This window comes from Eumetopias jubatus, unplaced genomic scaffold (assembly GCF_037043125.1).
Source record: "Eumetopias jubatus isolate StellerSeaLion01/CBP00866 unplaced genomic scaffold, mEumJub1_p1.0 scaffold_7, whole genome shotgun sequence".
Taxonomy (NCBI): Eukaryota; Metazoa; Chordata; class Mammalia; order Carnivora; family Otariidae; genus Eumetopias; species Eumetopias jubatus.
In genome coordinates this window covers 3486218-3513730 of record NW_028274813.1, presented here as the reverse complement: position 1 = coordinate 3513730, position 27513 = coordinate 3486218, and the positions used below count along the sequence as shown (strand labels likewise).

Sequence of the window (27513 nt, the reverse complement as noted above, 5' to 3'; positions counted from 1 at the left end):
ACGCCGAAGCTCCGGTGCTCGGCTCTCGGCACCCCACGTACAGACCCTGCATGGGGGGGCGGCCCTCTCCCTCCGCTCTCGGGGTCCCGGGGCCCCTCAGGGCGGGGCCGAGGCAGTTGAGGAGGCCGCTCGAATTCACCTCTGCGCTCCCGACCACAGACCTGCGGTGGCTTCAGCTTACCGGCTCTGTCCCGGGGGTGGCGGGGAGGCGGAGACGGAGGCGGAGACGGAGGCGGAGGCGACACAGCTAGCCCGACCCCCGGCCGGAGCCTTCCTCACCTGTACGGCCACGGGACCGCCCCGAGGCCGCGCCCGGGGGAGGGGCCTGCGGACGCCCAGCCGCGCGGAGAGCGCCAGGTGAGCACGCCTGCGCAGTCGGGCCGTAAACAAGCCCGCCCCTGCCCCTCGGCCGGCCTCCGCGGGGACGACTCGCGAGTGGGAGGGGCCAGGAGGAAGAGGCGGGGGAGGGGAGGGGAGAGAGCGAGAGCCCGGGACGGCGCCTGCGCGGTGGGCGTGATCCGGGCACTTAGGGCAGGATGAACGCTGCTTTCCAAGATGGCGACGGAGGGAGGAGGGAAGGAGATGAACGAGATTAAGACCCAATTCACCACTCGGGAAGGTCTGTACAAGCTGCTGCCGCACTCGGAGTACAGCCGGCCCAACCGGGTGCCCTTCAACTCGCAGGGATCCAACCCCGTCCGCGTCTCCTTCGTAAACCTCAACGACCAGTCTGGCAACGGCGACCGCCTCTGCTTCAATGTGGGCCGGGAGCTCTACTTCTATATCTACAAGGGGGTCCGCAAGGTACCTACCCGGGCGTCACTGGGGCCCGCCAACGGCGTGGGCAGAGGCCGGTAGCAGGGCGGTGACAGTGGGGGCCAGGGTGACCGATAGGAGTGGCGGTCGCTCTTACTTTTGAGTGGGCCGGTAACTCCACCGGGGTGCTCCTGAGGAAGGGGGATTCACGAGTAAGGAGGGTGGTGTTCCGAAGGGGTGGAGGCTGTGGAAAGGGACCGTGGGGTGCGGGGTTCCGTCTGGGAGGCCCCACAACGGGCCGGCTGCCTTCTCTCTGGCAGGGTCCGTCAGGCTTTGACACGGCCAGGGAGCGGGCCTGCGAGTCCCCGGAAGAGGTGGGGTGGCCGTCTTGTCTGCTTAGACTGCCTCGCCTCCCGGGAGAGTTGGGAGTCTCGCTCCGGGTTAGAGAACAGGGGCGCGGGCGGCTTGGGAAGGTCTGTAAGGCGGAATCTGGGCTGGAGGTGGAGGACTTGAGACTAGGTCAGAAAGGACCTGCTCGGAACCAAGGGCTACTCCACCGCACTGACACTTCCTAGGAACCTCTCTTTCTGGTGTTAACACTTTTCCCAGAAACATCGGGAGGACGGCTGTCACTTTCTCCGCCAGGGAACCTTCTCCTGAGAGATTGTTAAAGAGGGTCATCTTGGCCCTTATAGTATGGGAAAGACTGAGTACTACAGTTGGGAGGTCGAAATGATGTTTTCAGTGACCTAAGCTGGCTGGTTCCTAGGGGTTCTGTGTGAGCGTGCCCAGATCATTCTTGTCCAACAAGTCAGACTATGTCCCAAACAGGGAGGCATAAGCCTTAAAAGCTACTTTACAAGAATCATTTTCTTGTTGGCGGGCGACTTAACATTAATTCTGTGAAGCATATAATCATCCTTTAAAAATATCTCTTCAAAAGAAGCAACTTATTAGAGCTTTTCCTTTATTGGCTGTGTAACGATGTTCTCATTGAGAACTGCTTATTTTTGAGAAATGTGGTCTTTGACTTGACTTTTGGAAGAGTGAGGAAATTGATGTGTCCCACAGCACCTAGGCATGGAAAAAGGTGGTAACATTAATTTATAAATATTTGGTTAGTGTGAAAGCAAATTGTACATACTGAAGAGTGAACATTCTCTGGGACGTAATATATCCAGAAGCAGTAAGTTTTTCGTTGGTTTCAAGAACAAGGGACATGACAGTAGTATCCAGAAGTAGCACGCTGTCTCATTTGTTCAAGGTGCATCTTTTTGGTTACTGTTTGTGATAAGCACTCTATTGTGTTTGAGGTATGCTGTTATTACTGAAAGTAAATCACTTGATTTCTTTTTTTCTCTTTTGTAATTGGGAAAGTGTGAGGTAGTTCGTAGTCTAGGAACTGAAGTTTTAGTCCTGCTCCCAACTTCTTTGCTGACTTGTTGGGTGACCTTGGATGAGTTCTTTAACTCCTGTTTGCTTCTCTTTAAAAAGAGAACATTGCAGTACTCATGTTGTAATGTATAATATACTAACTCTGATGAACTTTAAAGCTTGAAACACTCGGTAGGTGTAAAATATGGTTAAAATAAGCGTTAAGAGTGTCAAACAGGAAGCTATCTTGCCACTGTTCCTAGGACTGAAAGGATCAACTTTTTCTCTGGAAATAAGTTTAGAATTTTAAGTTACTAAAATTTATATAAAATTTTAAACGTGCCTAACAGCTGAATTTATCAGCAATTACTAGTGCCAACGTTACCTTTAAAAAAAAAGTTTTCTTTGAAAATGTATTATTTCTGAAGCATTCTCTAGTGGCAACCCTTATCTGGATCTCGTGGCCTTGGTTTGCATCATCAAAACAGGTCTCTTGCCTGGAAGTGTATCATAGTTGTGTTCTCTTAGTTGGGATGCTATTTGATGAAGGTGAAAAGTAGGAGAGCTTTTCAAGACCACACTCCAAAATTATTTTAAACAAGAAAAATCTTAAACATGTAGATTTGTGTTTAGCTACGTAATTTGAGCACTGTAACTTTTGTAAAATTTCATTTGCATGTCGTAACATCTTATAGCATTGTATGGTGGACATTTTAGTTCTCTTCTAGCCGTTGTAATTTTTTTTAGAAATTGTTTTCCGTGAATGAGTTTGCATGTATTTATTGTTATTTCTGAGTATAAGTGATTGTTTTTGAGACTGTCTTTTCTGATTTTAAAATGGAGCAGATCATTTTCCTTACTCAGAAAACCAAAATTTACTTTTTGGGATTAGGAGTTATAACTCTGTTCTTGACAGTTGGTCATTTTGACTGTTGTTATTCATTTTTTTCATTGGGGCATACAAAGTTTTACAACAATCATTTGGATCATTCAGAAGATCTAATTTGGATGCATACATTCAACTTAAATCTGCCTGTAAAATAAGTAGAAAATAGGTCTTTGAGAAACTTAAGTCATGAACTATGTGCTGCCATTCCTGAGAGGAAGTATGGAGTCATGGGGGAATGGAGTGGTTGAGGAGGTAGTCTCAAATGTGAGGCAAGGAGTGTATTCTTGGCCCTTTAAAAAGATGTGCAGGTCAGTTTCTAGAGCTAGAAGGGGACGTTTGAGTTTTGCAGTCTCACCCTCATGGAGAAAACCAAGGCTAGAGAAGGAGTGCAACCTGTGTTACAGTTTTTTTTTTTTTTTCTTCTCATGGTCAGGAAAATGAAGCAAGCTGAATCTAAAGAACTGTCATAGTGAGAAGGGACCGATCAAGCTTTTTGATCGCACGGATGCCATATCCTCCAACCATTTCAAGATCTGCCCCAGCATTTTGCCATATATTTTCTCATCGAATCTTGATAGCAATCCTGTGAGGTACAAGAAAGCATCTTCTTTTCACAGTTGAAGTTCGGAATGGAGTTTCTTGTGTAAGGAAATGTAGTTTTATGAATTTATTTTGCTTAACTGAAGATAATATGAGCATTGATTTAATACTGACACTAATCATTTCCGCAAAGATTTTAGTGACTACAATGATGATAATTATACCAGGTGGGGTGTCTACCGTAGAGTATGACCCTATCCTTCTCTCCAAGGAACTATCAATTCCTAGGCTTTAAGCCTTTTTTTTTTTTTGAAGATTTTATTTATTTATTTGAGAGAGGAAGAGCAAGAGAGCACAAGCAGGGGGGTGCGGCAGAGGGAGAGGGAGAAGCAGACTCCCCACTGAGCAGGGAGCCAGACGTGGGGCTCCATCCCAGGACCCCAAGATCATGGCCTGAGCCAAAGGTAAACGCTTAACCGACTGAGCCACCCAGGCACCCCTAGCCTTTAAACCTTTTTATAGAGTACTTGGCTTTTCTTTTTTTCTTTTTTCTTTTACTTTATTTTTTTAAAGATTTTATTTATTTATTTATTTGACAGAGAGAGAGAGAGAGAGACAGTGAGAGAGGGAACACAAGCAGGGGGAGTGGGAAAGGGAGAAGCAGGCTTCCCGCCAAGCAGGGAGCCCGATGTGGGGCTTGATCCCAGGACCCTGGCTGGGATCATGATTTGAGCCGAAGGCAGACACTTAACAACTGAGCCACCCAGGCATCCCGGCTTTCCTTTTTTTAAAAAAAGAGGTGGTTTTAGGGTAAAGATGTGAAAGGTAGCTGGGTTTATTGGACCAACCCTTTCATTTTATGAGATCTGTTTCTACATAATGTGAATGGCCACCGTTCAGATCCCGGCTTAAACATCACTTCCGTTGTATATCCTGCTTTGAATTCCCAGGCTAGATCAGTTTTCCTTACTACATGTTCTCATAGCATCCTGAACTTTGCCTTTCTGGCACTTTTCTCAATTTGTAATTCTCTGGGTGATAATCTGTCTTTTCTATAAACAAAGCTCCTTTAGAAGAGAGACCATGTGTTTTCTGCTTTCACTGTTTTCCTAGTGCCCAGTACAGTGTCCAACATAAGGTAGGCCCTTAGTACTTATTTGTTGAGTGAATGACTGGGTAAAGCATCAGTGTCCATCTATGCCATACTTTTAATTAATTCATTCATTCATTAAAGTAGACTGCATGCTGGCGTGGAGCCCAACACAGGGCTTGAATGCACGACCCTGAGATCAAGACCTGTGCTGGGATCAAGAGTGGACGCTTGACTGAGCTACTCAGGTGCCTCGTATGTCATACTTCTAAAAAGATCTTCACGAGCTAAAGAACCTATTTAATTTTGGGCTTCCAAATAATGGGTATTTTTAGTGGCTCACATCTTTGTAAAGACATTTTAAAATTATTGTCAGTAGGTAACAAATTTAGCTTTCTTACAACTGGGAAATTATATAGCAAGAGACCATGAAGTAATAGAAAGTAACCAAATGACACATTACTTTTGATCTGTTTCTATCAAACCATGTTACCTACCAAATCTGTGTACTAACAGATAACTTTTAAAAACTGTACTTAGAAGTACTTCACATTAAAGAGACTTTTTTTTCCCTCCCATCTTAAGATTCTGGGACACAAATGTGTTGCAGAGATGTTATTGAAGCAATTCCTACCATAGAGGGGAGAGGAGTAGAATTAGATGGCTTCCAAGGCCTTTTCACAGCTCTTAAGGTTGCAGGAGTCTGTGCTCAATAGTTTTTTAATGAAAATAAGTCCATCTTTCTATTGGGAAGATGTCTTAATATCTTGGATTCATTGCCTACTCATTGAATGGGAATTGAGGAGTGGGGTGTGTTGTGAAAGCAAGTGGAACATGTGATTCTAGGTCTTTATGCTAGAAAAGGCTTTGTACTCATTGTGTTGACATGAAGCTGGGGCCAGAAAAAGAGTCATATAATAACAGCTCAAATATTTTCAGAGCCGGAGTTAACCAGGAGTGCAATGGGTTGACTTGAGAGAGAATGAGCATTCTGTGTGGGAGATAATCTGTCTCTCTCAAAGACTGCAGGACCACCTGTCAGTGACTGAGGAATTCATGCTTTGTGTGGGAGGGTGACCTAGAAGCCTTTCAGAGGTTTTTCCCACAGGCTGGTTTTAGATTCTGGCCTGCTCCAGAGAAGGTCATGTTCACATCCTTCACTACATTTGTAATTATCACATCTCTCTGCTACCCATTTCTAGTTTAGAAAGAGGGTGGCTCAGTCCTTAAGCGTCTGCCTTTGGCTCAGATCATGATCCCAGGGTCCTGGGATCGAGCCCCGCATCAGGCTTCCCTGCTCGGCAGGAAGCCTGCTTCTCCCTCTCCCACTCCCCCTGCTTGTGTTCTCTCTCTCGCTGTGTCTCTCTCTGTCAAATAAATAAATAAAATCTTAAAAAAAAAAAGAAAGAGGCATGGAAGATTAGAACTTTTTATATCAAATTTACCTTGAGAAGTTTTATACTTAATTTAGTAGGGCATACGTGGAGTTGAATGGAAACCTGTAGTTTTTTTCCCATTAAGGGCTACTTAATGTCTTCTAAAATATTGATAATTGCTTAGTTATTTGGCTATTACATTTTATATACTAAGGGGAAAGCATTTTCATTTATCACTTAGAGCAGGCTAGAGAAACTTTCATATGATACCTTGGTTCTCTTGACCTTGAAGAGGAGGACTGTGATGAGATTTTGAAGGGCAGAGTGGGTGGATATGAGCAATGGTAAGAAGCTCTCGGAATATGTCCGTGAAATCCATGAGATAGTCAGGAATGTCATTGTTTTAGCAAATATTTGCAGGGCATGCTTATCAGATAGGAGGTACTGTTCTAGATGCTGGGTAGAGACAAAGTCTCTGCCCTCAAGAAACTTGTCACCTATGTTTATTATCGTTGAGTTAACTTAGTGACTTCATTTATTTAAGTACTTATTGTGCTTTGGTAGAAAACTTGAGCAAGAATCAAAACATTGTGGATTTTATCACTGACTGGTTTGGCTATATGCCTAAAGAACCTTGTTTTAAAAATAAATGTGAAGATTTTTGTAGTCTGATGTTTCATGTCTTAGAGAACAATTTTATTTATATTTCAGTGTGGTTAGTTTGTGCAGAAATATGAAATGTCCTGTTTGGTTATTTAGGAGTAAACATCAAAAACAGAAATAACTTTAATTGGTAGACATTCTTAATCTTCATTTTCAGGATATTTTAAATTACCTGGGAATATCAGTGATAAGTTACCTTTTTCTCTGAACATTTGGCATCTATTATTTATAACAGTACAAGGTATGTCTTTTTTAAAAAAAAATAATCCGGGGCGCCTGTGTGGCTCAGTCGGTTAAGCGTCTGCCTTCGGCTCAGATCACGATCCCAGGGTTCTGGGATTGAGCCCCACATCGGGCTCCCTGCTCAGCAGAGAGCCTGCTTCTCCCTCTCCCTCTGCCTGCCTTTCTGCCTACCTGTACTCTCTCTCTCTATCTCTCTGTCAAATAAATAAATAAAATATTTTAAAAGAATAATGATCCTCTGGGCACCTGGGTGCTTCAGTCAGTTAAGCATCTGCCTTTGGCTCAGGCCCTGATCTCAGGGTCCTGGGATCGAGCCCCAAATCAGGCTCCTTGGTCAATGGGGAGTCTGCTTCTCCTTCTGCCCCACGCCCAGCTTGTGCTCGCTTGCACGCTCTCTCAAGAAAATAAAATTTAAAAAAATAATCCTCATTCATCAAGTGTTTATTGCAGAGCTATTATTTACAAGGTACTGCTGTCTATTGTGGATGATGTGAGGGTGAAGTAAGATTCTTCTGCCTGTAAGGGGCTTGTATTTTTGTACTGACAATTGTAATATAAAGTAGAAGGCGTGTGCTGTGCACATGGTGTAAGCAATGCAAGTATCAAGTGGAGTTAAGGAGTAAAGGTGAAGTGGAGGAGTATTTCTCTGCCTAGAAGAAGAATATTGGATTATTTCACATAGATGATTTGCCCTGAAGTGTGTACAGATCACATTTTTTTAAATTTTAAAACTTATATCTTTATATTTCTAATTTCAGAAATGCTTTATCTTCGTTTCTGATTGAGGTTGAGTTGGCAATTGCTCTTACCTTGTAACATTTTTCTCAACTTCACAACTTCTCTGCCAGTTGGCAATTTGTAAATTGAGTCATGTTTTGCATTCTCAATTCTATTTTGTAATATGGATTTTCTTTTAAGTAGGGTATATTGTACTAAAAACATGCCAAATCAATCTTTGCTAACTTTTATCTTATTTTGTAGCAGTAGGAAAATGTAGACTTTATAAGAAAGAAGCAAGACTCCTTCATGAGGAAGGAATTTATAAGGTTTTTATATTTTATTTTATTTATTTTTTATTTTTTTAAAGATTTTATTTATTTATTTGACAGAGAGAGACACAGCGAGAGAGGGAACACAAGGAGGGGCAGAGGGAGAGGGAGAAGCAGGCTTCCCGCGGAGCAGGGAGCCCGATGTGGGGCTCGATCCCAGGACCCTGAGATCATGACCTGAGCCGAAGGCAGACGCTTAACGACTGAGCCACCCAGGTGCCCCCATAAGGTTTTTATATTTTAAAAGCAAGAATGGGAATACTTTAGCATATTCTCAAGTAACCACATTATAGATGATCTCTGTGGCTTGGATCTATCTTTCCTTTGGTTGGTTACATCCACCTCACTGCTGTACTGTGCTGTTTTCTCCTGGCACAGCAGAACTGGTACATGGGCTCATTCTCTTTACTTACTTTGATGTTCATTTCAGAGACTCTGTCTTGTTTTAATGTCTCATTTAATAGATATTTGAGTGGTTTTGTGTAAAAACCAGGATACTAGACTATGGGAAATCAAAGAAGTATGAGACAGGATCCCTGACCTTGAGAGGATTATCATTCAACAAAGGAAAATAAGTTATTCATACACGTACTCATTCTATCAAGATTTATTGAGTGGTTGGTTTGTGTTGTTGAGACAGAATCTCTGCCATCAAGGAGTTCACAGTCCAGTGGAGTAATAAATGAGGTATTCATTCAGCTAACATTTATTGGACGTGTAGACCCAAAGACAAAGTAAGACATAGTCCCTAGCCTAAAGTGCCTATAATTTAATGGTGAGATGGACAAGTAAGTAGTGGTAGATGTGCAGATGGTGTCTATTATTCTAGACAATATTCACTTGTTAGTGCTTCTTAATCTGAATAGAGTTTAGTGGATGTATTAGCCTAGATGGGGAAAAACTCTTAACTGAATTTCAACATGTCCTTCCAATTATGGATCTAGGCAACAAATCACAGTAGTAACAGACTTGTGACTATCACCAGTGAAAATCACAGGTGTTTGCATATCACATTATGGTTGTTGCAGATATATCAGATGTCACACTCATCACTACTTCGAAATTACAGTAGTTAGTGGATCTGCACTAGAGCTCGTTATTCAGTGGGAAATGAAATTTTGAAGATCCTAAATTTGTTTAATAACTATTTTAATAATTGATCTCCTTTGTAATCTTTTGTATTTAAAAACATCATTGTGAGAAGAAAGCCATGGCACAGGAAGTTTAAGCACCATGATTTTGATAAGTCTCAGCTTACCTTTCCTCCTGTGTTGTGTGTGATTGAATATGAGAGTGATAGGTCTCTCCGGTCCTGTTAAGTGACACTTCTAGCTCCATGAAGAAGACCTCTTGTGGCTGCTTTTTACTCAGCAGCTGATTATCTAGAATTCTAAGTTGGACATGTGTACTTTTCTTTTTCTTCTCATCATTCCTTTGCTATTGCTGCCCTAACTAGAGGGAGGAATACAAGAAGTACTTACAAGATTGACTCTTGTAAGAGTGTTTCACTCGTTCAGATCATAGATGATTATAATACAGTGTTACAGTGTGATGTTTGTCTCAGTTGCAGTGGGAATTTAGAGAGGTTTTAACAAGATGACATTTGAATTCTGATGGGTGGTTGGTCTGAAGGGGGAAGGGATTCTAAACCAAGACAACTAGAGGCCCAAGGCCTGAAGGTGTGGCATGGCTCCTCTAAGAGTCACTGTGAAGGTTGAAGCTTTAGCAAGGCTTGATTAGAGGGCAAGATTATGTTCTTTCATAGTGAGCCTTTAAATGTTGGCTCTAGGGCCTCCTGGGTGGCTCAGTCAGTTAGGTGTCTGCCTTTGGCTTAGGTCATGATCCCAGGGTCCTGGGATTGAGCCCCGTGTCAGGCTCCCTGCTTGGTGGGGAGTCTGCTTCTCCCTCTTCTTCTGCCCCTCCCCCTGCTTGTGCTCTCTCTCTTTCCCAAATAAATAAATAAAATCTTAAAAAAAAAAAAAGTTGGCTATGTCCTAGCTTCCAGGACTCTTCGTGTGGTTTTTAAAATGGTTTTAATGTATTTTCTTTATTTTGGTACTACTTCTGCGGTAATGTATTACGTTAGTATCTTGCCATCCTGCAGGACCCCTCCTAGCATACTGTCCTTTTCAGGTCATCAGATCCTATCAGCACCATCCCTTTTGGACCCTCATCGCTTCCCTTCAGTTCTCAATGATTTGGCTCCTGCTACATTGCCACTCTGTCCAGGATACTCCTGTTTTAAATGCTGTGATTAGTCCCTATAACCCCTTTGCACTCACTCTCAGTCCTAACCCTGGCTCAATCAACTCCTACGGCAAAAGGGAAAAAAAAGCCCTTTGGGGCCCTCACCCACTTGGTACCCGGCCTTTGCCTCTGGCAGCTACTGCCCCAATCTCTCAGCTGCTTCTTAGAGCAAAGCTCTTCCAAGTTGTATGGACCCTCAAAGTGTGGCGCACAGACTAGTGCCATCAGTGTCAGCCCCTGGGAACTTGTGGGAAGTACAGAATTAGGCCTCATTCCAGGCTTAGTGAATCAAAATCTGCTTTCTGTGAGGGTCTCCAGGTAGTTCGGGTGCTCACTGAAGTTGGAGAAGCATTGGTCCTTACTGGCTTTCTTTAGTTCCTTCACTGCCTCTTCAGACTTATTCCAGCAAAATTATCGTACCTTCCTGCCATCTATTTTAAGCGTTAATTCAGTGACTTTTAGCAAACTTACCAAGTTGCACAACTGTTACCATAATCCAGTTTTAGATCATGAGGGATTGTTTTTAAATTTAATTTTGTGTAAGTTTCATTTACGCTAGATGAATAATTCTAGAGATCTGCTGTACACCATAGTGACTGTAGTTAACAACATGGTCCTCTGCACTTCATAATGTTAAGAGGATAGACCTCATCTTAAGTGTTCTCACCACAAAAACAAAAACAAAAATGAAGAGACATAAGGAAACTTTGGGAGGTGTTGGGTGTGTCTGTTACCTTGGTTATGGTGATGGTATCACGGGTGTTTGCCTACGTCCAGACTCAGCAAATGGATACATTTAATATGTGCAATTCCTTGTAGATCAATTATTCCTCAGTAAATCTATTAGGAGATACATTTAATGTTGTGTTTTGATTATATAAAACATGTGGTTCCTATATCAGAATCATAAAACAAGGTTCTGTTCAAAGAGGTTTAGCTTCCATTTCTGTCCTCCCTGCAAAGTTCCCTTCCTCTCCTCATAATCATTTTATTTGTTTTTGACTCGTTCTCTGTTGCCATAAGAATAAGATGACATTTGAGCAGAGAAGAAGTTGAGTAAGCATACTATGTATGATATTTTGTATCTTGTTTTTTTCTGTTTAATGATACATATTGGAGATCTTGCCATATTAGTAAATAGAGAACTTCTTCACTCTTTCTTATAATTGCTTTATATTCCATGCTGTGGCTATATATCACATTTATTTAACTAGATGATTCTTGATTGTTGATCTCTTTTTATTACAAATAATGCTGCAGTAAATAACTTCACATGTATGTTATTTTGCATGGAGGCAGGTATATTTACAGGATGTATTTCCAGAAGAGGTTACTGCTGGGTCAAATATGTATATATATATATATATTTTTTTTTTTAAAGACTTTATTTATTTATTTGAGAGTGAGTGCGCTCACACTCGCAAGCAGGGGGTACAGCAGACAGAGGGAAAAGCAGGCTCCCCGCTGAGCAAGGTGCCCAAGGCAGGACTTGATTCCAGGACCCTGAGATCACGACCTGAGCCTAAGGCAGACGCTTAACGGAGTGAGCCACCCAGGTGTCCCTGCATATATATTTTTGATAGATATCATCAAATCGCCCTCCATAGGGAGGCGTTGTACTATTCTGTACTCACACATGAGAGTACCTGTTTCACCACAGCCTCACTGACAGGGCATGTTGTCAAACTTGCATTTGATCTGGTAGGTGAGAAATTAGTGTTATTTTTGTTTGTTTTTCCCTTGTGATGAGAACGGTTGAGCATCTTTCTATATATAAGAATGGAATGTATTTCCATTTTTCTATGAACTGTTTCATATCCCTTGCCCATTTTTTGTGTTGGTTTATTGGATATCTCATTTGTTTAAAAAGGAGTTCTCTGTATATTGGAGAGATTAGCCCTTTGTGATATGAATAAGAGATTTTTTTTCTTTCGTTTTTCATCTGTCTTGTAACTTTGCGTAGGGGTGTGTGTGTGTGTGTGTGTATTTCTTTTTGCCTTGGATAATTTTCATATTTTTTGTAGTTAAATATGTAAATTTGTAAATTTTTATGGATAAATTAGAGCCATGATTTTATTATTTAGGTGTTAACTAGTTGTCATTCTCCAAGATTTAAAGAAGAGGGAAAAGATTTACATTTTAATATTTGAGAGTTAGGCTTAACAAAGACTTTTCTAGAAGCAAGAGGTGAACATTGAAGTGTGCTGTCAAAGGAGCTGGTGAATGGTGATTCATTAGTAGATTTTACGATTTAGTGTACTTCCAAATATATTATAATGTTAGGGATGTTTTGGTTTGTAAGTAACAGGAAACCCAACTCAAACTAGTTAAAACTTTAAAGGGGATGCATTGGCTTATGTCATTGAATATTCCAGAGGTAAAGTGGACTTCAGGCATGGTTTGATTGGGGTGCCAGCTCAGTGCTCAGTTTTGCTTAGATTTGCTTGGTCCTGCTTTCCATTGAATGTCAGCCTGGCCTAAGTGGCAAAATGGTGGAGGAGGTCTAGGTTTCACATTTCTGTAACACATGGTCCAGAGTAAGAGCCAGTATCCAGGGTGAGAGTGAACAGCACTTCTAGACATTTTCTCAGAAGAATAAGGAAGATTGTTTCATTGAAGCCCCCAGCAAACCTCTTTCTTTGGCCTGTTGCCCCAGATTGGATTACCAGCCCATTCCTGTGGCCTTTAGCAAGGAGAAATAGGTACTTACCTTTCGCAAGGACATTGGATTATCTAATACCCTGATTTCCCTGGAGCCCACTCTGGAGCTGCAGTGTGAGTAGATAGCAGACAGGAAAATAGATCTAGAGATGCAAACTACACTGAGGGTCTTATGCTGGCTGAGGTATTAGAAACCCAGATGTAACAGTTTTTTCCTTGAGCTCATGGTAAGATACATCAATAAAACAGGGAAGATACACTGTAGTTGGAGGACCACTTGGGCTGGGCTGTGCTCCTGCATGGTTTAGAGACCTCTCTTTCCTTTGATCTTGCTGTTTGACTACTATGAATGTCCTCCCACTTTTTCACACAATTTGGAATTTTTTGTTTGGATCTCTCTGTCTCCCCTGCTAGACTGAAATCTTGAGGTCAGAAACCATCTTACTCATCCATATCCATCACAGTGCCTGTACATAATAGGCACATTGTGTCGATTTTATTTTTTTTAAAGATTTTATTTATTTATTTATTTATTTAAAGATTTTATTTCTTTAAAGATTTTATTTATTTGAGAGAGAGAGAGATCGCAAGAGCAGGAACACAAGCAGGGGAATTGGCAGGCAGAGGGAGAAGCAGGCTTCCCGCTGAGCAGGGAGCCTGATGCGGGGCTCGATCCCAGGACCCTGGGACCATGACCCGAGCCAAAAGCAGACGCTTAACCGACTGAGCCACCCAGGCGCCCCCACTGTGTCGATTTTAAATGAATGAGTTGGTTGAGATTATAGTCCTCTAAGGATTTACTTGAGTAAATTGGATGATCTTTCAAAATCCCTGTCACAAGGCAAATATGGTCGCTGTTAGCTACCGAAGCTCACGGAAGCAGGGTTGCCAACCCCTTTTGCTTTTGTTGAGAGACACTTAGAAATTAGTCACAGCCTCGAATCTTATGCTGTTCTTCTGGGCTAACCCAGGAGGAGGCTGTGGCTAGTGTCTTGATCATCTTGGCTTGGAAGCTACATCTTCCTTGTCCTGTGTCCTGGACAAAATTGCTCATACTGTCCCTTCCAGTTCCTTTAACTTCTTCCTGCTTAATTATAGGCACTGCACAATGCCCGACCTTGCACTTTTCTTTCCTCTGGATTTTGGAATAGGAGTGCATGTAGCTAGCAAGACTGAGGGCAATATTAACTCAGCTAATTAAAAAATGGTGGGTATTATGCTCAGGGCTTTCTTTGACAGGGCAGCAGTTTGCATTTCCCCTATTGCTCAGAAAGTGGGGTGCAGGTAGAGCTGGAAAAGCAGAGTCCCAATTGCTGTACTCCAAGTGGAGCACTGATTAAGTGTAGGTCCATTGGCCACTCATCCTGGGGTTCCTTTGGAGCTTCCGCCCTTTTAGACTCATCTGTTTTTCACTCTTCCTTATGGCCTTATACTGACTTATGGTCACCTCTGCTCTTTGAAGACTTCGGTACCCGCTTCACAGCTTTCCTTTCCACTCCAGTTCTGCCGTCATCTTGGGTGGTTTTACGTCCACCACAGGACCCTGGAGGCACCTGGGTTCCTTAGTATCTTGGCTTCCATGTCCACTCCCAGCGACCTCCTCTAGTCCACCCCTGGCACTGACTCCCATAGTGATGCTCTGGGTCTTAGCAGCAGCTGAATCTGCTTCAGCTCCAAAATGACTAATTCAGATAGAAATGTTTGTCCTTCTGCTCCAATGTGACCTTGGCTCCCACCCTTCTAATTTCTCCAGCATACTGGTTACTCAACATCCTGCTGCCAAAATCTACAGATACCATGCGGCCTGTAGCTTCCTTGCCCTCTCTTCAGCAGCATTGAAATAGCTGATCATTGTCTCTTCTTTGTAACACTCTTGGCCGTGACACTTTTTTTTTAAAGATTTTGTTTATTTATTTGAGAGAGAGAATGAGAGATAGCATGAGAGGGAAGAGGGTCAGAGGGAGAGGCGGGATGTGGGACTCGATCCCAGGACTCCGGGATCATGACCTGAGCCGAAGGCAGTCGCTTAACCAACTGAGCCACCCAGGCGCCCTGGCCGTGACACTTTTTCTGCCTTTCTGGCCCACCCCTCTCCAGCCATTCAGTATTTTCTCGTCTTTGCCAGTTCCCTCTACCCCACCTCATCTGGAACTGGACTGTTCCCTTTTCCTTTCTCACTCCTATTGTAAGTCTCTCTGTTTTCTAAAATTGTTTATGCCTCTCTCCCCCACAAAGGAAAAAGTATTTATTGCAGTAAATTAATCCAGTGGGTATTCCCTTGAAAGCATGAATCCAGTTGTGAGGGCTGTTGAAACATACAGTGCATGTGCTCCAGAAAGCTCCGTCTCTGTCACTGTCAGCCCCAGATCTTCCTCTTGATGGTGACTTTCACCAGCACCTTTTGCTGTCCGGACCATCTGTCTGTGGTGGTGGATATGGGCATCACCAGGCTGGAACTGGCTCCCCTCCCCTGCAGAGCTGTGGCCTGCTCGGGGCCCCTGGGCAGCTGCTGGGCTCAGTCACCTGCTGGGCTTCACCTTCTCATGCTTACTTTAAATGTTTCTTGAACAGACTTGCAAGAGTTCCTCAGTTAAAATGTTTCAAAGAATCAGCTACTATTGGTTTTTTGTTTAATATCTGTTGTAATCTTTATTTCCTTTCTTTTCTTTTTCTTTTTTTTTCAGATTTACTCTTTTCCTAGCTTTCTGAATTTACAACATAGGTTTTCAGCCCTTCTTTTGTTTTAAAATGATGTGTTCAAAGGTGTAGAATTTCTTCTAAGGATTACTTTAGCAGTCTTCTATGTGTTAGATATGTGGTAATATTAAGATCTAAATATATTTCGTTATTTCCATTTTTATTCCCTCTTTACACTTGAATTTCTAAGCAGGTGTTTTTTTAGTTTCTGTTCATGGTGTTTAATTTTGCAGCTTATTTTCATTGTATGGTCAGAGAATATGTTTTTTGATATTAGCTATTTGAAATGTGATGAGACCTTTCTTTGTGATCCAGTTAACATGTTCCATGTGTTTTTAAAAGAATATATCCTTGGGGCTCCTGGGCAGCTCAGTTGGTTAAGCATCCGACTCTTGGTTTCAGTTCAGGTCGTGGTCTCGGTCGTGGGATCGAGCTACATCTGGCTCCATGCTCAATGGGGAGTCTGCTAGAAGATTCTCTCCCTCTGCCCCCCTCCGAATCCTGCACATGTGTGCGCATGTGCTCTTTTTCTCTCTCTCTAGAAAAAATCTTTTTTAAAAATGTGGGTTTTTTTAAAAATGTATATGAGGCTCAAGATGATATATCTGTGTGCGTGAGTGTTCAAGTTTTTAATGCTGTTCACATTGTCCATCTCTTTACAGTATTTTTGACTGCCTTATTTATCAATTTCTGATAGGTATGGTATCTCACTGTCATTCTGAACTTGGCAATTTCTCTATCATTTTTTGCCTTACATTAAATTCAGAATTGTGATTCTTTGTAGATCGTTCCTTATGTTGGTATATGAACTCTTGATCATGTCTAATTTCCTCAAAATTCTGTTTTGAGGGTTGGAAATGAGTTTATTTTTTTTAGTATTTGTATGGAATGTCTTCCTATTCCTTATTTTCAACTAATTTATGTAGTTTTTGTTTTCAGTGTGTCTTTTTGGTCCTTTTAAATGATTTCTGTTTCATTGTTGTCCATGACACTTTCTTCTCTGCCTCCCTCTCTCCCCTACCTACTTTCCCTCTGTCAGGAGACTCGGTTGATTTTTTTTAAAGTTTATTTTTTTTAGTAATCTCTACATCCAACTTGGGGCTCGAACTCATGACCCCAGAGGTCAAGAGTCCCATTCTCTTCCGGCTGAGCCAGCGGGGGTGCCCCGGGAATCCCAGTTGATTTTATCTCCGAAGTAGACCTTCCCTGCCCTCACCGTCTCCCCTGGCGGCAGGCAGGTCTCTGGCCCTCTGCCGTGCCTGCGCTCCTCCCTCACTTGTTCTCTATACAGTAGCCAGCCTCATCTTTAAAAAGTGAATCTGATGGCCACTCGGAGCCTCAGGTCTTTCAGTGGTTTGAGTTGCTTTCAACATGGAGAACAAAGTGTCTGACATGGACTGCCACCAGGCCCTGCAGGAGCTGGTCGCTGCTTACCTTCCGTGCCCCCTTCCTTCACTGTATCTTCCTGCCTCACTGCCTTCCTTTGCGCTCCTCTGGTAAGACTTTCGAACCCTTCCTGCCGCGGTCTCACGTGCTGCTCCACTTGCCTGGAAAGTCCTTCTACTCCCTGCCCTTTGCCCATTTAATCCCTACTTCCGCATATCTTCGCTTCTCTGTCGGTTTTTGTCTAAGCCTCTTGCCCTGACCCCTGGACTAGGTCAGGTTTCCTCTTATCCTCTACCAGCTCATCTCTCTAGTACATGTCACAGTAAAAATAAAGTAAGTTGAATTTGAAATTTACTGTCCCTCCTCGCCCCACCACCTAAACTAGATTGCCAGGTCAGGAGGGCTGATTTTATCCAGTTCATTCCTGAGCTCCCTGTGTCTGGCTCCTGGTTTTTGGTGCATTTACAGGCACTCTGTGAATATGTGAATGAATGGATAACGTGTAAATGGCTTGTCGTTTGTTTATTGACAGTGGGAAGATTAGTATGGTAAGCATGTCATCTTGTCCGTGGTTGGTATTTGGTTAAATGTTTTTAAATGAATCAATTACTGATCTTTCTCATCTATGTTTTGTGAGAGAATCCATTTAAAGGATAACAAGCCGTTGTGTGTACCCCATCTCTCCTTGACTTACTCCTCTATCCCTCTTCTCCCACACTGTCTCCCACATGTACCTTACCTTAGCACTGGCAGCCAGTGGAGGCATGGAAGAAAATAGACATCTGTTCAGTTTTAAAAGTTTTCTTAGGGGCACGTGGGTGGCGCAGTCGATTAAGTGGCCGGCTCTTGATTTTGGCTCAAGTTGTGAGATTGAGCCCTGAGTCAAGCCCCAAGTCGTTGTCGTCGTCGTCGTCATCTTCATCATCATCATCATCATCATCATTAGTCGGGCTCCGTGCTCAGTGGGGGTCTGCTCCAGAATTCTCTCTCTGCCTTTCCCTGGCTCGTGTGTGCGCGCACACGCTATCTCTGAAATGGATAAATCTTAAAAAAAAAAAAAAGGTTTTCTTAGAAGGGCACCCAGGCTGGCTTGGTCAGTAGAGCATGTGATTCTTGATCTTGGGGTCATGAGTTCGAACCCCATGTTGGCTGTAGAGATTACTTAAAATAAATAAAATTTTTAAAAATACATTAAAAAAGAATAAAACTTTTCTTCATTACTAATAAGTTTGCCATGTAGGAATTTGTCTCATTGGTGGCATTGAAGAGGAAAGTTTTTTCCGTCTACAGTTCAAAGTAGGGTATGTTTATGTAGAATATTTGGAAAATTCAGAGAAGAAAAATAAAATCTCATATCTGGCAGCTGTTAATGTTTTGTTTTCTGCCAGTCTTTTTTTGGTGCTGTTACATATTTTAAACTTAATTTAGGTCCCTGCAGTGTAGATGCTCATTAAGTATTTAGAGAATGAACCCAGGTATGCGTTCTTTTTCAACTTTAAAATCTGCAGCTTCCAAATTTGGAATGCAGATAAACATTGCTTTTTGTTGATGGTGTTTATAAGCTATTTTACAGTATTTGAGCTTTGTATGAAAGTGTGACCTTTTCTTTTAAATGAACCTATGAGATCATTGTAGAAAGTTGCTTGGGCTAAATTGGAGTCACCAGTGACTTTTTTTTTTTTTCTCTCAGTGTACTTCCAAACCTTCAGTAAAGGCTTTTGGCTCTGCCTTAAAATATATCCAGAATCTGATCACTTCCCACCTCCACCATTACCTCCCCAGTGTAAGGAAGCATCACTCCTCACTTGGATTATTACTAGGGTGGTTTCTAAATGGGCTCCCTGCTTCTACCCTTGCCTCTTATAGTCAGTCTCTCCTGATGGCAGCCAGAATGACGTTTAAAACAATATAAGTCAGATCATATTTTTCCAGTGCTGAAAAGTTTCTAATGCTTTTTCATGTCACTTAGAACAAGATCTAAATTCATTATTAAGTATGGTCCTTCCCTCTCCCAACCCCCCAGTGTGATTTGCTACCAACACTCTCCCTTACTCCCTCCATTCTGTTCCTTGAAGAGGAGCGCAGTGACCCTCACGACCCTCACTCATACTTTCCTTTGACTAGAATCCTTTCCCTGGCCAGCCACGGGGCTGACTCCCTCACTTCTTCACATCTCTGCCCAAATACGATCCTGTCAAAGAAGCTTTCTGTTACCCTACCCAGAAATGCACTAGTGTCACCCTTCTGTTCTGTCTCTGACTCCCTTTCCTGACTGATCGTTCTTCCCTGTCCTTATCACTCTCTGATACTCATTTGATTACTTGTTTACTGACTGTATACCTTCTAAAACCAAAAGAGGAGGGATTACTGTCGTCATTGCTGAAACCCCAGTGCCTAAAACAGTGCTTGGTGCATGTAGTAGAACTCAGTACATTTTGAGTGGATAGTGAAAGAAATTTGTTATCTCAAGTAACTCAGTTTGAAAATCTTTATTTAGGATGTAGGTGTTATGACTTCTCATAGGTATATTTATTTATTATTATTATTTATTATTATTTTTTAAAAATAGCCTCGGTGCCCATTGTGGGGCTTGAACTCATGATCAAGATCAAGAGTCACATGTTCTATCTACTGAGCCAGCCAGGTGGCCCCAGGCATATTTTATTTTTAAAATAGGTAATATATTCACATGGGTCAAAGTTCAAAGGGCCTGCAGTGAAAAGTCTCTCATAGCCTCTCCCCTAGCCACCCTCTTCCCCTCCTCAGAAGTAACCAGTGTGAAGTTCTTGTGTATATTTCCAGAGCTGACCTATGGTTCTATATAAAGAATCAGAGATATATTCCTCTCTCTGTTAAAAAAAATGCAAATTTTAGCATCTGCACAGTTTTTGCACCTTGTTTTGTTTTGTTTTGAAGATTATTCTTTGTCATTGTATAAAGAGCTTCTTTATTTTGTTAATAGCTGCACAGTGTCCCATTGTAAGAATGTACAATACTTCCTCCTTTGATGGACACTGAAGTTGTTTCTAGTCTTTAGCTATTACAACCTATACTGCAATAAATGACCTTATACATATATCATTTTGCCATGTTGCTAGTATATCTGAAGAGTGAATTCCTGAGTGGAATTGCTGGGTCAAAGGACATGTGCATTTGTAATTTTGATAGACATAGTCACATTGCTTTCCACACGTTGTACCAATTAATACTTACGGCACAACATGCTATTGTTTGATTTTTGCCAGTTGGACAAATGAGAAAGTATAACACTATGGTTTTGTGTTTCTTGTACTGTGAATTAAGCATCATTTCATATATTTGAGACATTTGTATTTTTTTCTGCATATCTAACTTGTATCTTTTTTAATTGAAGTATAGTTTACATATAATGCTACAATAGTTTCAGGTTTATGCATTTTCTTTTCTGTGAGTTATCCATGACCTGTATCCATTTTTCAACTATGATTTTGGTCCTTTTATGTAAATTAGCCCTTAATCTGTGATTGGAGTGGCAGCATTTGGTTCTGTTTGTTGGTTGTGTTCTTATTTTGCTCATGGTCGTGTTTCTTAGGTAGAATTATTTTTGTTTCCATAGACAAACGTATTAGTCTCTTCTCTTATGGCTGTGGGCTTGGGTCACAGTTAACCCTCCTAATTTTATTTTTAAAGATCCTCATGGTTTCCTTTTGTACTTCTGAGGTTTCATTGTTGACATTTGATGTCTCTTTGATATTGCTGAAATTTATTCTGGTATAAGATGTGGGATGGGGTTTCAACCACCTTTTTTTGGTTGTTTTTCTTTCCTGGAACAATCTTAGGATTTCCTGATCTCTTCTGTTCTTTATGGAAAATAATCTGTGATATAGACTAGTGGGCCATGATGTCCTGTGTATTTTTTTGTTTATTTTTTCATTATAAGTCATGGTTATCTGTATCTTACCACTGTTGACCTAAAAATAGTGACTGAGATATAGTCTATTCAGTGAGCATTGTTTTGAAACAAATTTTGTAGAAGTTTCAGCTCATAAATAAAAATTGACTAGGTAGTAATAATAGATGCAGTGATAGCTAATTAACATGCACTATACTTAGGGAGCTCGTTTAGGAACTTATGAAATACGAGATTTTCCTCTCTCATTTGAGTGAATCATGTTTGGATCTCTTAGCTCCCTTGATTAATGCCTGGTAACACCAAATTAATAAATAGTCGGCTCCAATGGGGCTTGATTCTCACATCTATTTCTCATACCTAGTAGAGGTATGGCCCCCTTTTATGGGCCACCTGCTTGTGGAATGAGAGTTCTGAAGGTCTTGGCTATTGTGAGAAAGGGTGCTTTGGGATCACCTGCACCATAATCGATGATGGGCCTTCACTGCTTTTGCTCTTTTCTTCACTGCTTTTGCTACCGCTTAGCCTGGCCTTACCTGCTGTCCTGTCCCTGCTTGCAGGTGCCATTTTCACATGTGGTTAGCTTTTCCAAGATTTGTAATGGCTCACTTTACTCAAACCATTGAATCCAAGCTTAGCCTAGTAAGAAAGTTAGCCTATGAATGACTTCTTCAAAATCTGTCCGGTCTTGGAGTGCCTGGGTGGCACCGTCTGTTAAGTGTCCAACTCTTGGTTTTGGCTCAGGTCATGACCTCAGGGTCGTGAGATCGAGAGCTGTGTTGCACTCAGTGCAGAGTCTACTTGAGATTCTCTCTCCCTATCCCCCTCCCTCTTGTGCATGCTCTCTCTCTCTCAAATAAATAAATCTTTAAAAAAAAATCTGTCAGTTCTTGTGATGAGTTTCTCCCACACAGATATTCATTGGCCATGCTGACACCTTGTTGTCCCTGCACACTTCTTGTGTCTATTTCTCTGTCTTGGTTTTCTTTCAAGCACCATTTCCTACCTTTTTGCTTGACTATACTATACCATTGCCTAGGTATTTGACTTCTTACATTTACAGAAACTGTCAGGCTCCTCTTCCTTCTCTCTGCACTTTAAGCAGCATCAGTACCTCTTCTGAGCGTGTGGGGATGCAGATTGCCGGCGGGGGTGGGCGGGGCGGCGCTTGACCAGCTGACTCAGAAACGCTGGGGGCGGAGCCCCGGAATCTCTTTAGCCAGTAACTGATGTGCTGAAGTTTGAGAGCCACTGCTTTATGGGATCTGATTCAAGGCTGTCTGTACAGTAAACACTCAGTAAAAGCTTACTGGCTATTTAATATGGAGATTACATTAATAGCCATTGATTACTTTGTGTATTGTTACAGCTACCATTTATCGAACACCTACTCTGTGCTGGCACTTAACGTGGTGCTTTCACGTATGTTGTTTCACCCCTAGACACTTTGTAAAATAGGTGGTGGTGTTTCCCTCTTTAGATGAGAGGGGAGGTCCTGAGGAGTTGAGGGAACTTGACAAGGCTGCACAGCTGGTAAGCGGCACGGGGGAGCTGTCGGGCTCCGAAGCACACACACACCGCCTTTCATGGAAATCCTTTTTCCCAAAGAGTGCATGTGACTGTGTGGTGGTTATCTGGTCACAGAACAGATGAGTGTAATACCCATATTTCTGGATTTCCCTCATTGTATTCTTTTTTTTTTTAAGATTTTATTTTTAAGCAGTATCTGTCCCCAACCTGGGGCTCAAACTCACGACCCCGACCCCAAGATCAAGAGTCTCATGCTCCCTTGACTGAGCCAGCCAGGTGCCGCCCTCCCCATTGTATTCTTAATGGTGAACAACAGCGTAGCACCTTTTTAAAGAAATAGAAATAGACTTTTATTTCCTATTTCCAATATTTATTTACCTATGGTCTGTCAGAGAAGCAAGAGGTAAGAGAGGCTTTGACATCGTGGTCCATCCTCCACATGTTCATATAGCTAGCCCTCACATTTAAAAAAAAATTTTTTTTTAAAGATTTTATCTATTTATTTGACAGAGACATAGCAAGAGAGGGAACACAAGCAGGGGGAGTGGGAGAGGGAGAAGCAGGCTTCCTGCTGAGCAGGGAGCCCGATGTGGGGCTCGATCCCAGGACTCTGGGATCATGACCTGAGCTGAAGGCAGACGCTTAACGACTGAGCCGCCCAGGTGCCCACATTTTTTGTTTTTTTTAAGATTTATTTATTTGACAGCACAAGCAGGGGGAGTGGCAGGCAGAGGGAGAGGGAGAAGCAGGCTCCCCACTGAGCAGGGAGCCCGGTGTGGGACTCAATCCCAGGACCCTGGGATCAAGACCTGAGCCGAAGGCAGACGCTTAACGACTGAGCCACCCAGGCCCCCTCCTAGCCCTCACATTATATGTGCCACTAGGTCATTTTGTCTCAAATTAACTTGTACTTTCATTGAGGTGTAAGTGGGTATCCTACACAGTTCTCACCTCTGACCTTATTTTTACAACTTAAAAAAAATTATGCTACGTTGAATTCGGTAAAATCTTAACTGGTTGGAAAAAGTAACTTTGCTGGCATTGCTTTAGTCCAGGTTTGTTATGACGGTGAAGTGAAGTATCAGCACTGCTGTGACCCACGGGACAGTTGTCATCTCTGGTGATGGGAGAGAGCTTCTCATTTAGGTTCTATGTGTTCTTTCTTATCTCTTTGACCTTCCCCCCACCACACTAAAACACCCACATTTCTGGACCGGAAACTCCATAGAAAAATACCTTTATCTTTAAAATGCCTCTGAGGAATCCCATGCTCGTTTCTATGCTAACTCACTGTACCCTAGTTTGAATGCATTTAGCAAGTGTAAATTGATGTCGGTTACTCAATAATGATAACAGCTGCTAGTAGAGTGTACTTACCTGAGCATGTTGTGGTGGCGCTGCCCTAACCACTTACATGCTGTCACTCCTAGTCCTCAGACACTGTTACGTGGTAGAGCTACTATATTATTCTTATTTGCCCATTTTGTGGAAACAGTAGTGTGGAAAGGCAAATAACTTGTCTAAGCTCACAGGGCAGGGAATGGCAGAACCTGAGTCAGACTCAGGGATCCTGGCTCCATAGTCTGTGTTCTGAACGCTCCTCAAAGTGTAAAGTAGGTTTTCAGCCAGACTTTCTCTGAGGTGTTTTACTTTACACTTTTGACGTACTATATTTTTCAGGTTTTTTTGTTTTTCCGGGTTAGGACCTGTGTGGAGGATGGGATGGGTATGTGAGTTCACACAGAGAAATAATTCAGGTCCTTTAAAAATGTTAAATAATTGAGTCGCTTGCCAGGGTCTCAGGGAGAAGTGTGTCCTGCAGTGTGGGCAGGTGGCCTTCTGGCCCGGGACGCTGCTGGGCTTGAATGTGAGCCTCCGGACGCCTTGTGCTGGCTGGCTTTCTGTGCTTTGCCATGCTCTTCCTCCTTTGGGTCCTTGAGTGTACCATGGTTTCTTGCTGCCCGACCTTCATGTAGGTGGCTTGAGGTCCACGGACTTTGTGAGAACAGTACGAGTACTTGGGCTTGCTGTAGAGAGTAAGACATTTGGAGGTGTTATGTTGTTGTGTGTCTCTTCAAATTTAAAGACAAGTTTAGTCAAAGTACTCTGCATGGAGGAGAGTCAGAGATCTTTCCATACCACCCTAGAGACTGTGTTTTAGTTTGTAGCCACAGGTTATGGGGCCAGCTGGTATTTAGTATTTGCAGAGTCCTTGCATTTCTCTATGTTATAAATACTAGAATTTCAAGTTCTGACAGCTACTTACTCTTTGATGTAGAAGCAAGAATGCCACAGGTAAAAGGAGGGGGGACAGAAGTGAGGGCTTTGGGTTAGGTTACTCTCTGCTTGCCCCAAGTTTCCTGGGTCTAGCCCACGTACCGGGAATAGGACCAGAGTTCCAAGTTTAGCCGCTATGTGAATTGATCATATGATATTAGGCAGTTTATATCTTTGGTCTTAAGTTGCAGCATCTTGAGAGCAAATGTAGCTTTTTAAAAAACTCCAATTTTAGTTCTGTTTGTCTTCCAATTCCATGAAAGTGAGACTTAGGTTACCTACCTGTATGAGAGGGTTGTAGGTAGGGATCTGTTACAAAATTACTCACATTGGGAAATGTTGCTTCTTCGATCCATTTCTTTGTGAATAGCGTTATATTTAACTTTTCAAGCTACTAGTTGCACATTTTTAATTACTTGATTACATGAGATAATGAATGATAAGTGGAGTGAAGCAAAAGTATAGTTGTTGCCAAGTGTTAACTTTTGAGTTATGGTTGGTTTCAGCCCTGGGTGTGGAGCTTCTTGATCAGTTCCAAGTTTGTTGGCCTGCTAACCTACATTTAAAATACAGCACTGTCTCCATTGAGACTATGAATACAATACTGTCCCTATTGAGCCTAACAGTTTTATTTCAAGCCTTAGAGATTTTAACTTTTAAGTGCTAAAATATTTTACAATGCTAAATATTAAATACTTTCCTTTTAAATGCTAAAAATATTTTAAAATGCTAAATATTCTGAATTCAGAAAAATGAATTCCACTGTGTTACTCTTTTAGCTGTTTCTTCTGGATTAAGGATAATTTAGGATTGAGTTTTCCTGGAATCTCTAGAAAAGCATGGGATTGATGATGAATTCTCAAGTTCAATTCTTGTGAGAAAAAGATGGGGATTCAATTTGGAATCTACATTAGAGGAAAAATTAGGAGATAAACTTGGAACAGATTGGATTTCCCAAGGAGGACTCTGGGACAAATTATCTTTATTTGCCACTGTAGCAAATTAGGAACACACAGTGAGCCCTTCTAACACTGTAGTGCTATTTGAAGAGTGGAACAATAGAACCAGTCATGGCCTGCTTATTTGTCCTCTGAGTGGTTGGCTCCTTTAAAGAATTTTCCTGTCCTTTCTCATCTCATTGAGTGACATCAGTGGTGCCACAGAAACATTAATAACAGACTCCAGCAGTCCTAATTGGTGTGAAACTTACGATTTGGCTAGTTCAAAATATATCATCACCTGCTGGTGATATATCATCATCCTGTTCATGCATTTACTTGATGTAACAGTAAGATTCCTCTTATGGTGCATTTTACTGTTTACAAGGCACATTTTTCTGTGACCTTGTGCTATTACATGCTTTTAAGCTATTTAGAATAATTTCAAAAGAGTTTTAGTGGTTTTTTGGCCTGTGGTTTTTTTTCTTTTTAAAAAATCACACAAATAATATATTATTGATGAAAATTAGAAATTAAAATAGTCAAAAAAATTATCACCTAAACACTACCCCCAGCTTTTTAATAACCACATTTAGTAGTTTGATGACTGTCTTTTCAAATTGTTTCATTTGCAAATATATACATATAAATAAATATATATTCCAAAAGGAATCATACTTTTTACTTATGGAAAATTTCCAGCTTATAGAACAGTTGAGAGAATGGTGTTGTGGAATTCCATACACCTGTCCCCCAGCCTCACCACCTGTCGGCATGTTACCAGTCTCACTTAATCAATTCTGTCACCCTTACTGCATTATTTTAAGGCAAATCCCAAACATCGTATCATTTGTATTTTTTCTATGATACATGGACTCTTCTGAGAAATAAAACCATATTTTCACACGTAAAAAGCTTAACATTTAAATGTAGTCTGTTCTTTGACAGATTCATAACTGTTCTTTAGAGTTAGTTTCTTGATTCATAGGATCTTTTTATTACTTATCTTTAACTTTTTAATTTGAAATCATTATAGATTTACAGGAAGTTTCAAAATAAATATGCATGGAGGTCTCATGTACCCTTTACCCAGTTTTCCCCAATGGTAATGTTTTGTGTAACTACAGTGCAGTGTCAAAGCCAGGATATTGACATTGGTGCAATCCACAGAGCTCATTCGGATTTACCAGTTTCAGATGTACTAGTGTGTGTGTGTGGGGGGGGGTTCTGTACAGTTTTGTCTGTACGATTTACTATGTGTAGATTCATGTAATCACGACCACAAATAAATGTTTTATAGTTGGCTTACTCACATACATTTCCAAACAAGGACCACACGTTGCTTTTAGTGTACATGCCTCTTTTTTTTTTTTTTAAAGATTTTATTTATTTATTTGAGAGACAGAGAGAGTGAGAGAGGGAGAGCCCAAGAGGGGGTAGGGTCAGAGGGAGAAGCAGACTCCCTGCTCAGCAGGGAGTCCGACGCAGGACTCGATCCCGGGACTCCGGGATCATGACCCGAGCCAAAGGCAGTCGCTTAACCAACTGAGCCACCCAGGCGCCCTAGTGTACATGCCTCTTAAGTCTCTCTTTTGTAAAAATTATTTTGCTGTAATTTCACATTTACAGAAAAGTGACAAGTATAGTACAAAGAACTCCTTTATACCTGTCACCCAGACTAATTGCTTCACATTTGCCTATTTGTTTTATCATTTGTGTGCTCCTTTCCCTCTCCCCCATGTATAATATATATATCATTTGAGACTGGTTTGTAGATATCATGCCCATTTATCCATATAAGCTTCAGTTGCTCTTTCCTGAGAACAAGAATTTTTACTTACACAACCACAATACATTTATCAGAATCAGAAATATAACATTGATGCATTCCTCTTATCTAATCAACAG

The 27513-nt window shown here is 41.7% G+C and overlaps 1 protein-coding gene across 6 annotated transcripts in view; it reads left to right on the top strand.

Annotated features, from left to right (window-relative positions):
* The first annotated feature begins 521 nt into the window (after window positions 1-521).
* The window catches only part of WDR20 (WD repeat domain 20), a 62116-nt gene continuing 35124 nt past the window's right edge, over window positions 522-27513 (top strand). For all 6 annotated transcript variants that reach the window (XM_028099821.2, XM_028099805.2, XM_088024442.1 and 3 more), the window contains exon 1: window positions 522-804. In XM_028099821.2, coding sequence (XP_027955622.1) covers window positions 556-804 — 249 coding nt within the window. In that variant the 5' untranslated portion in view covers window positions 522-555. The remainder of the gene's footprint in view (window positions 805-27513) is intronic.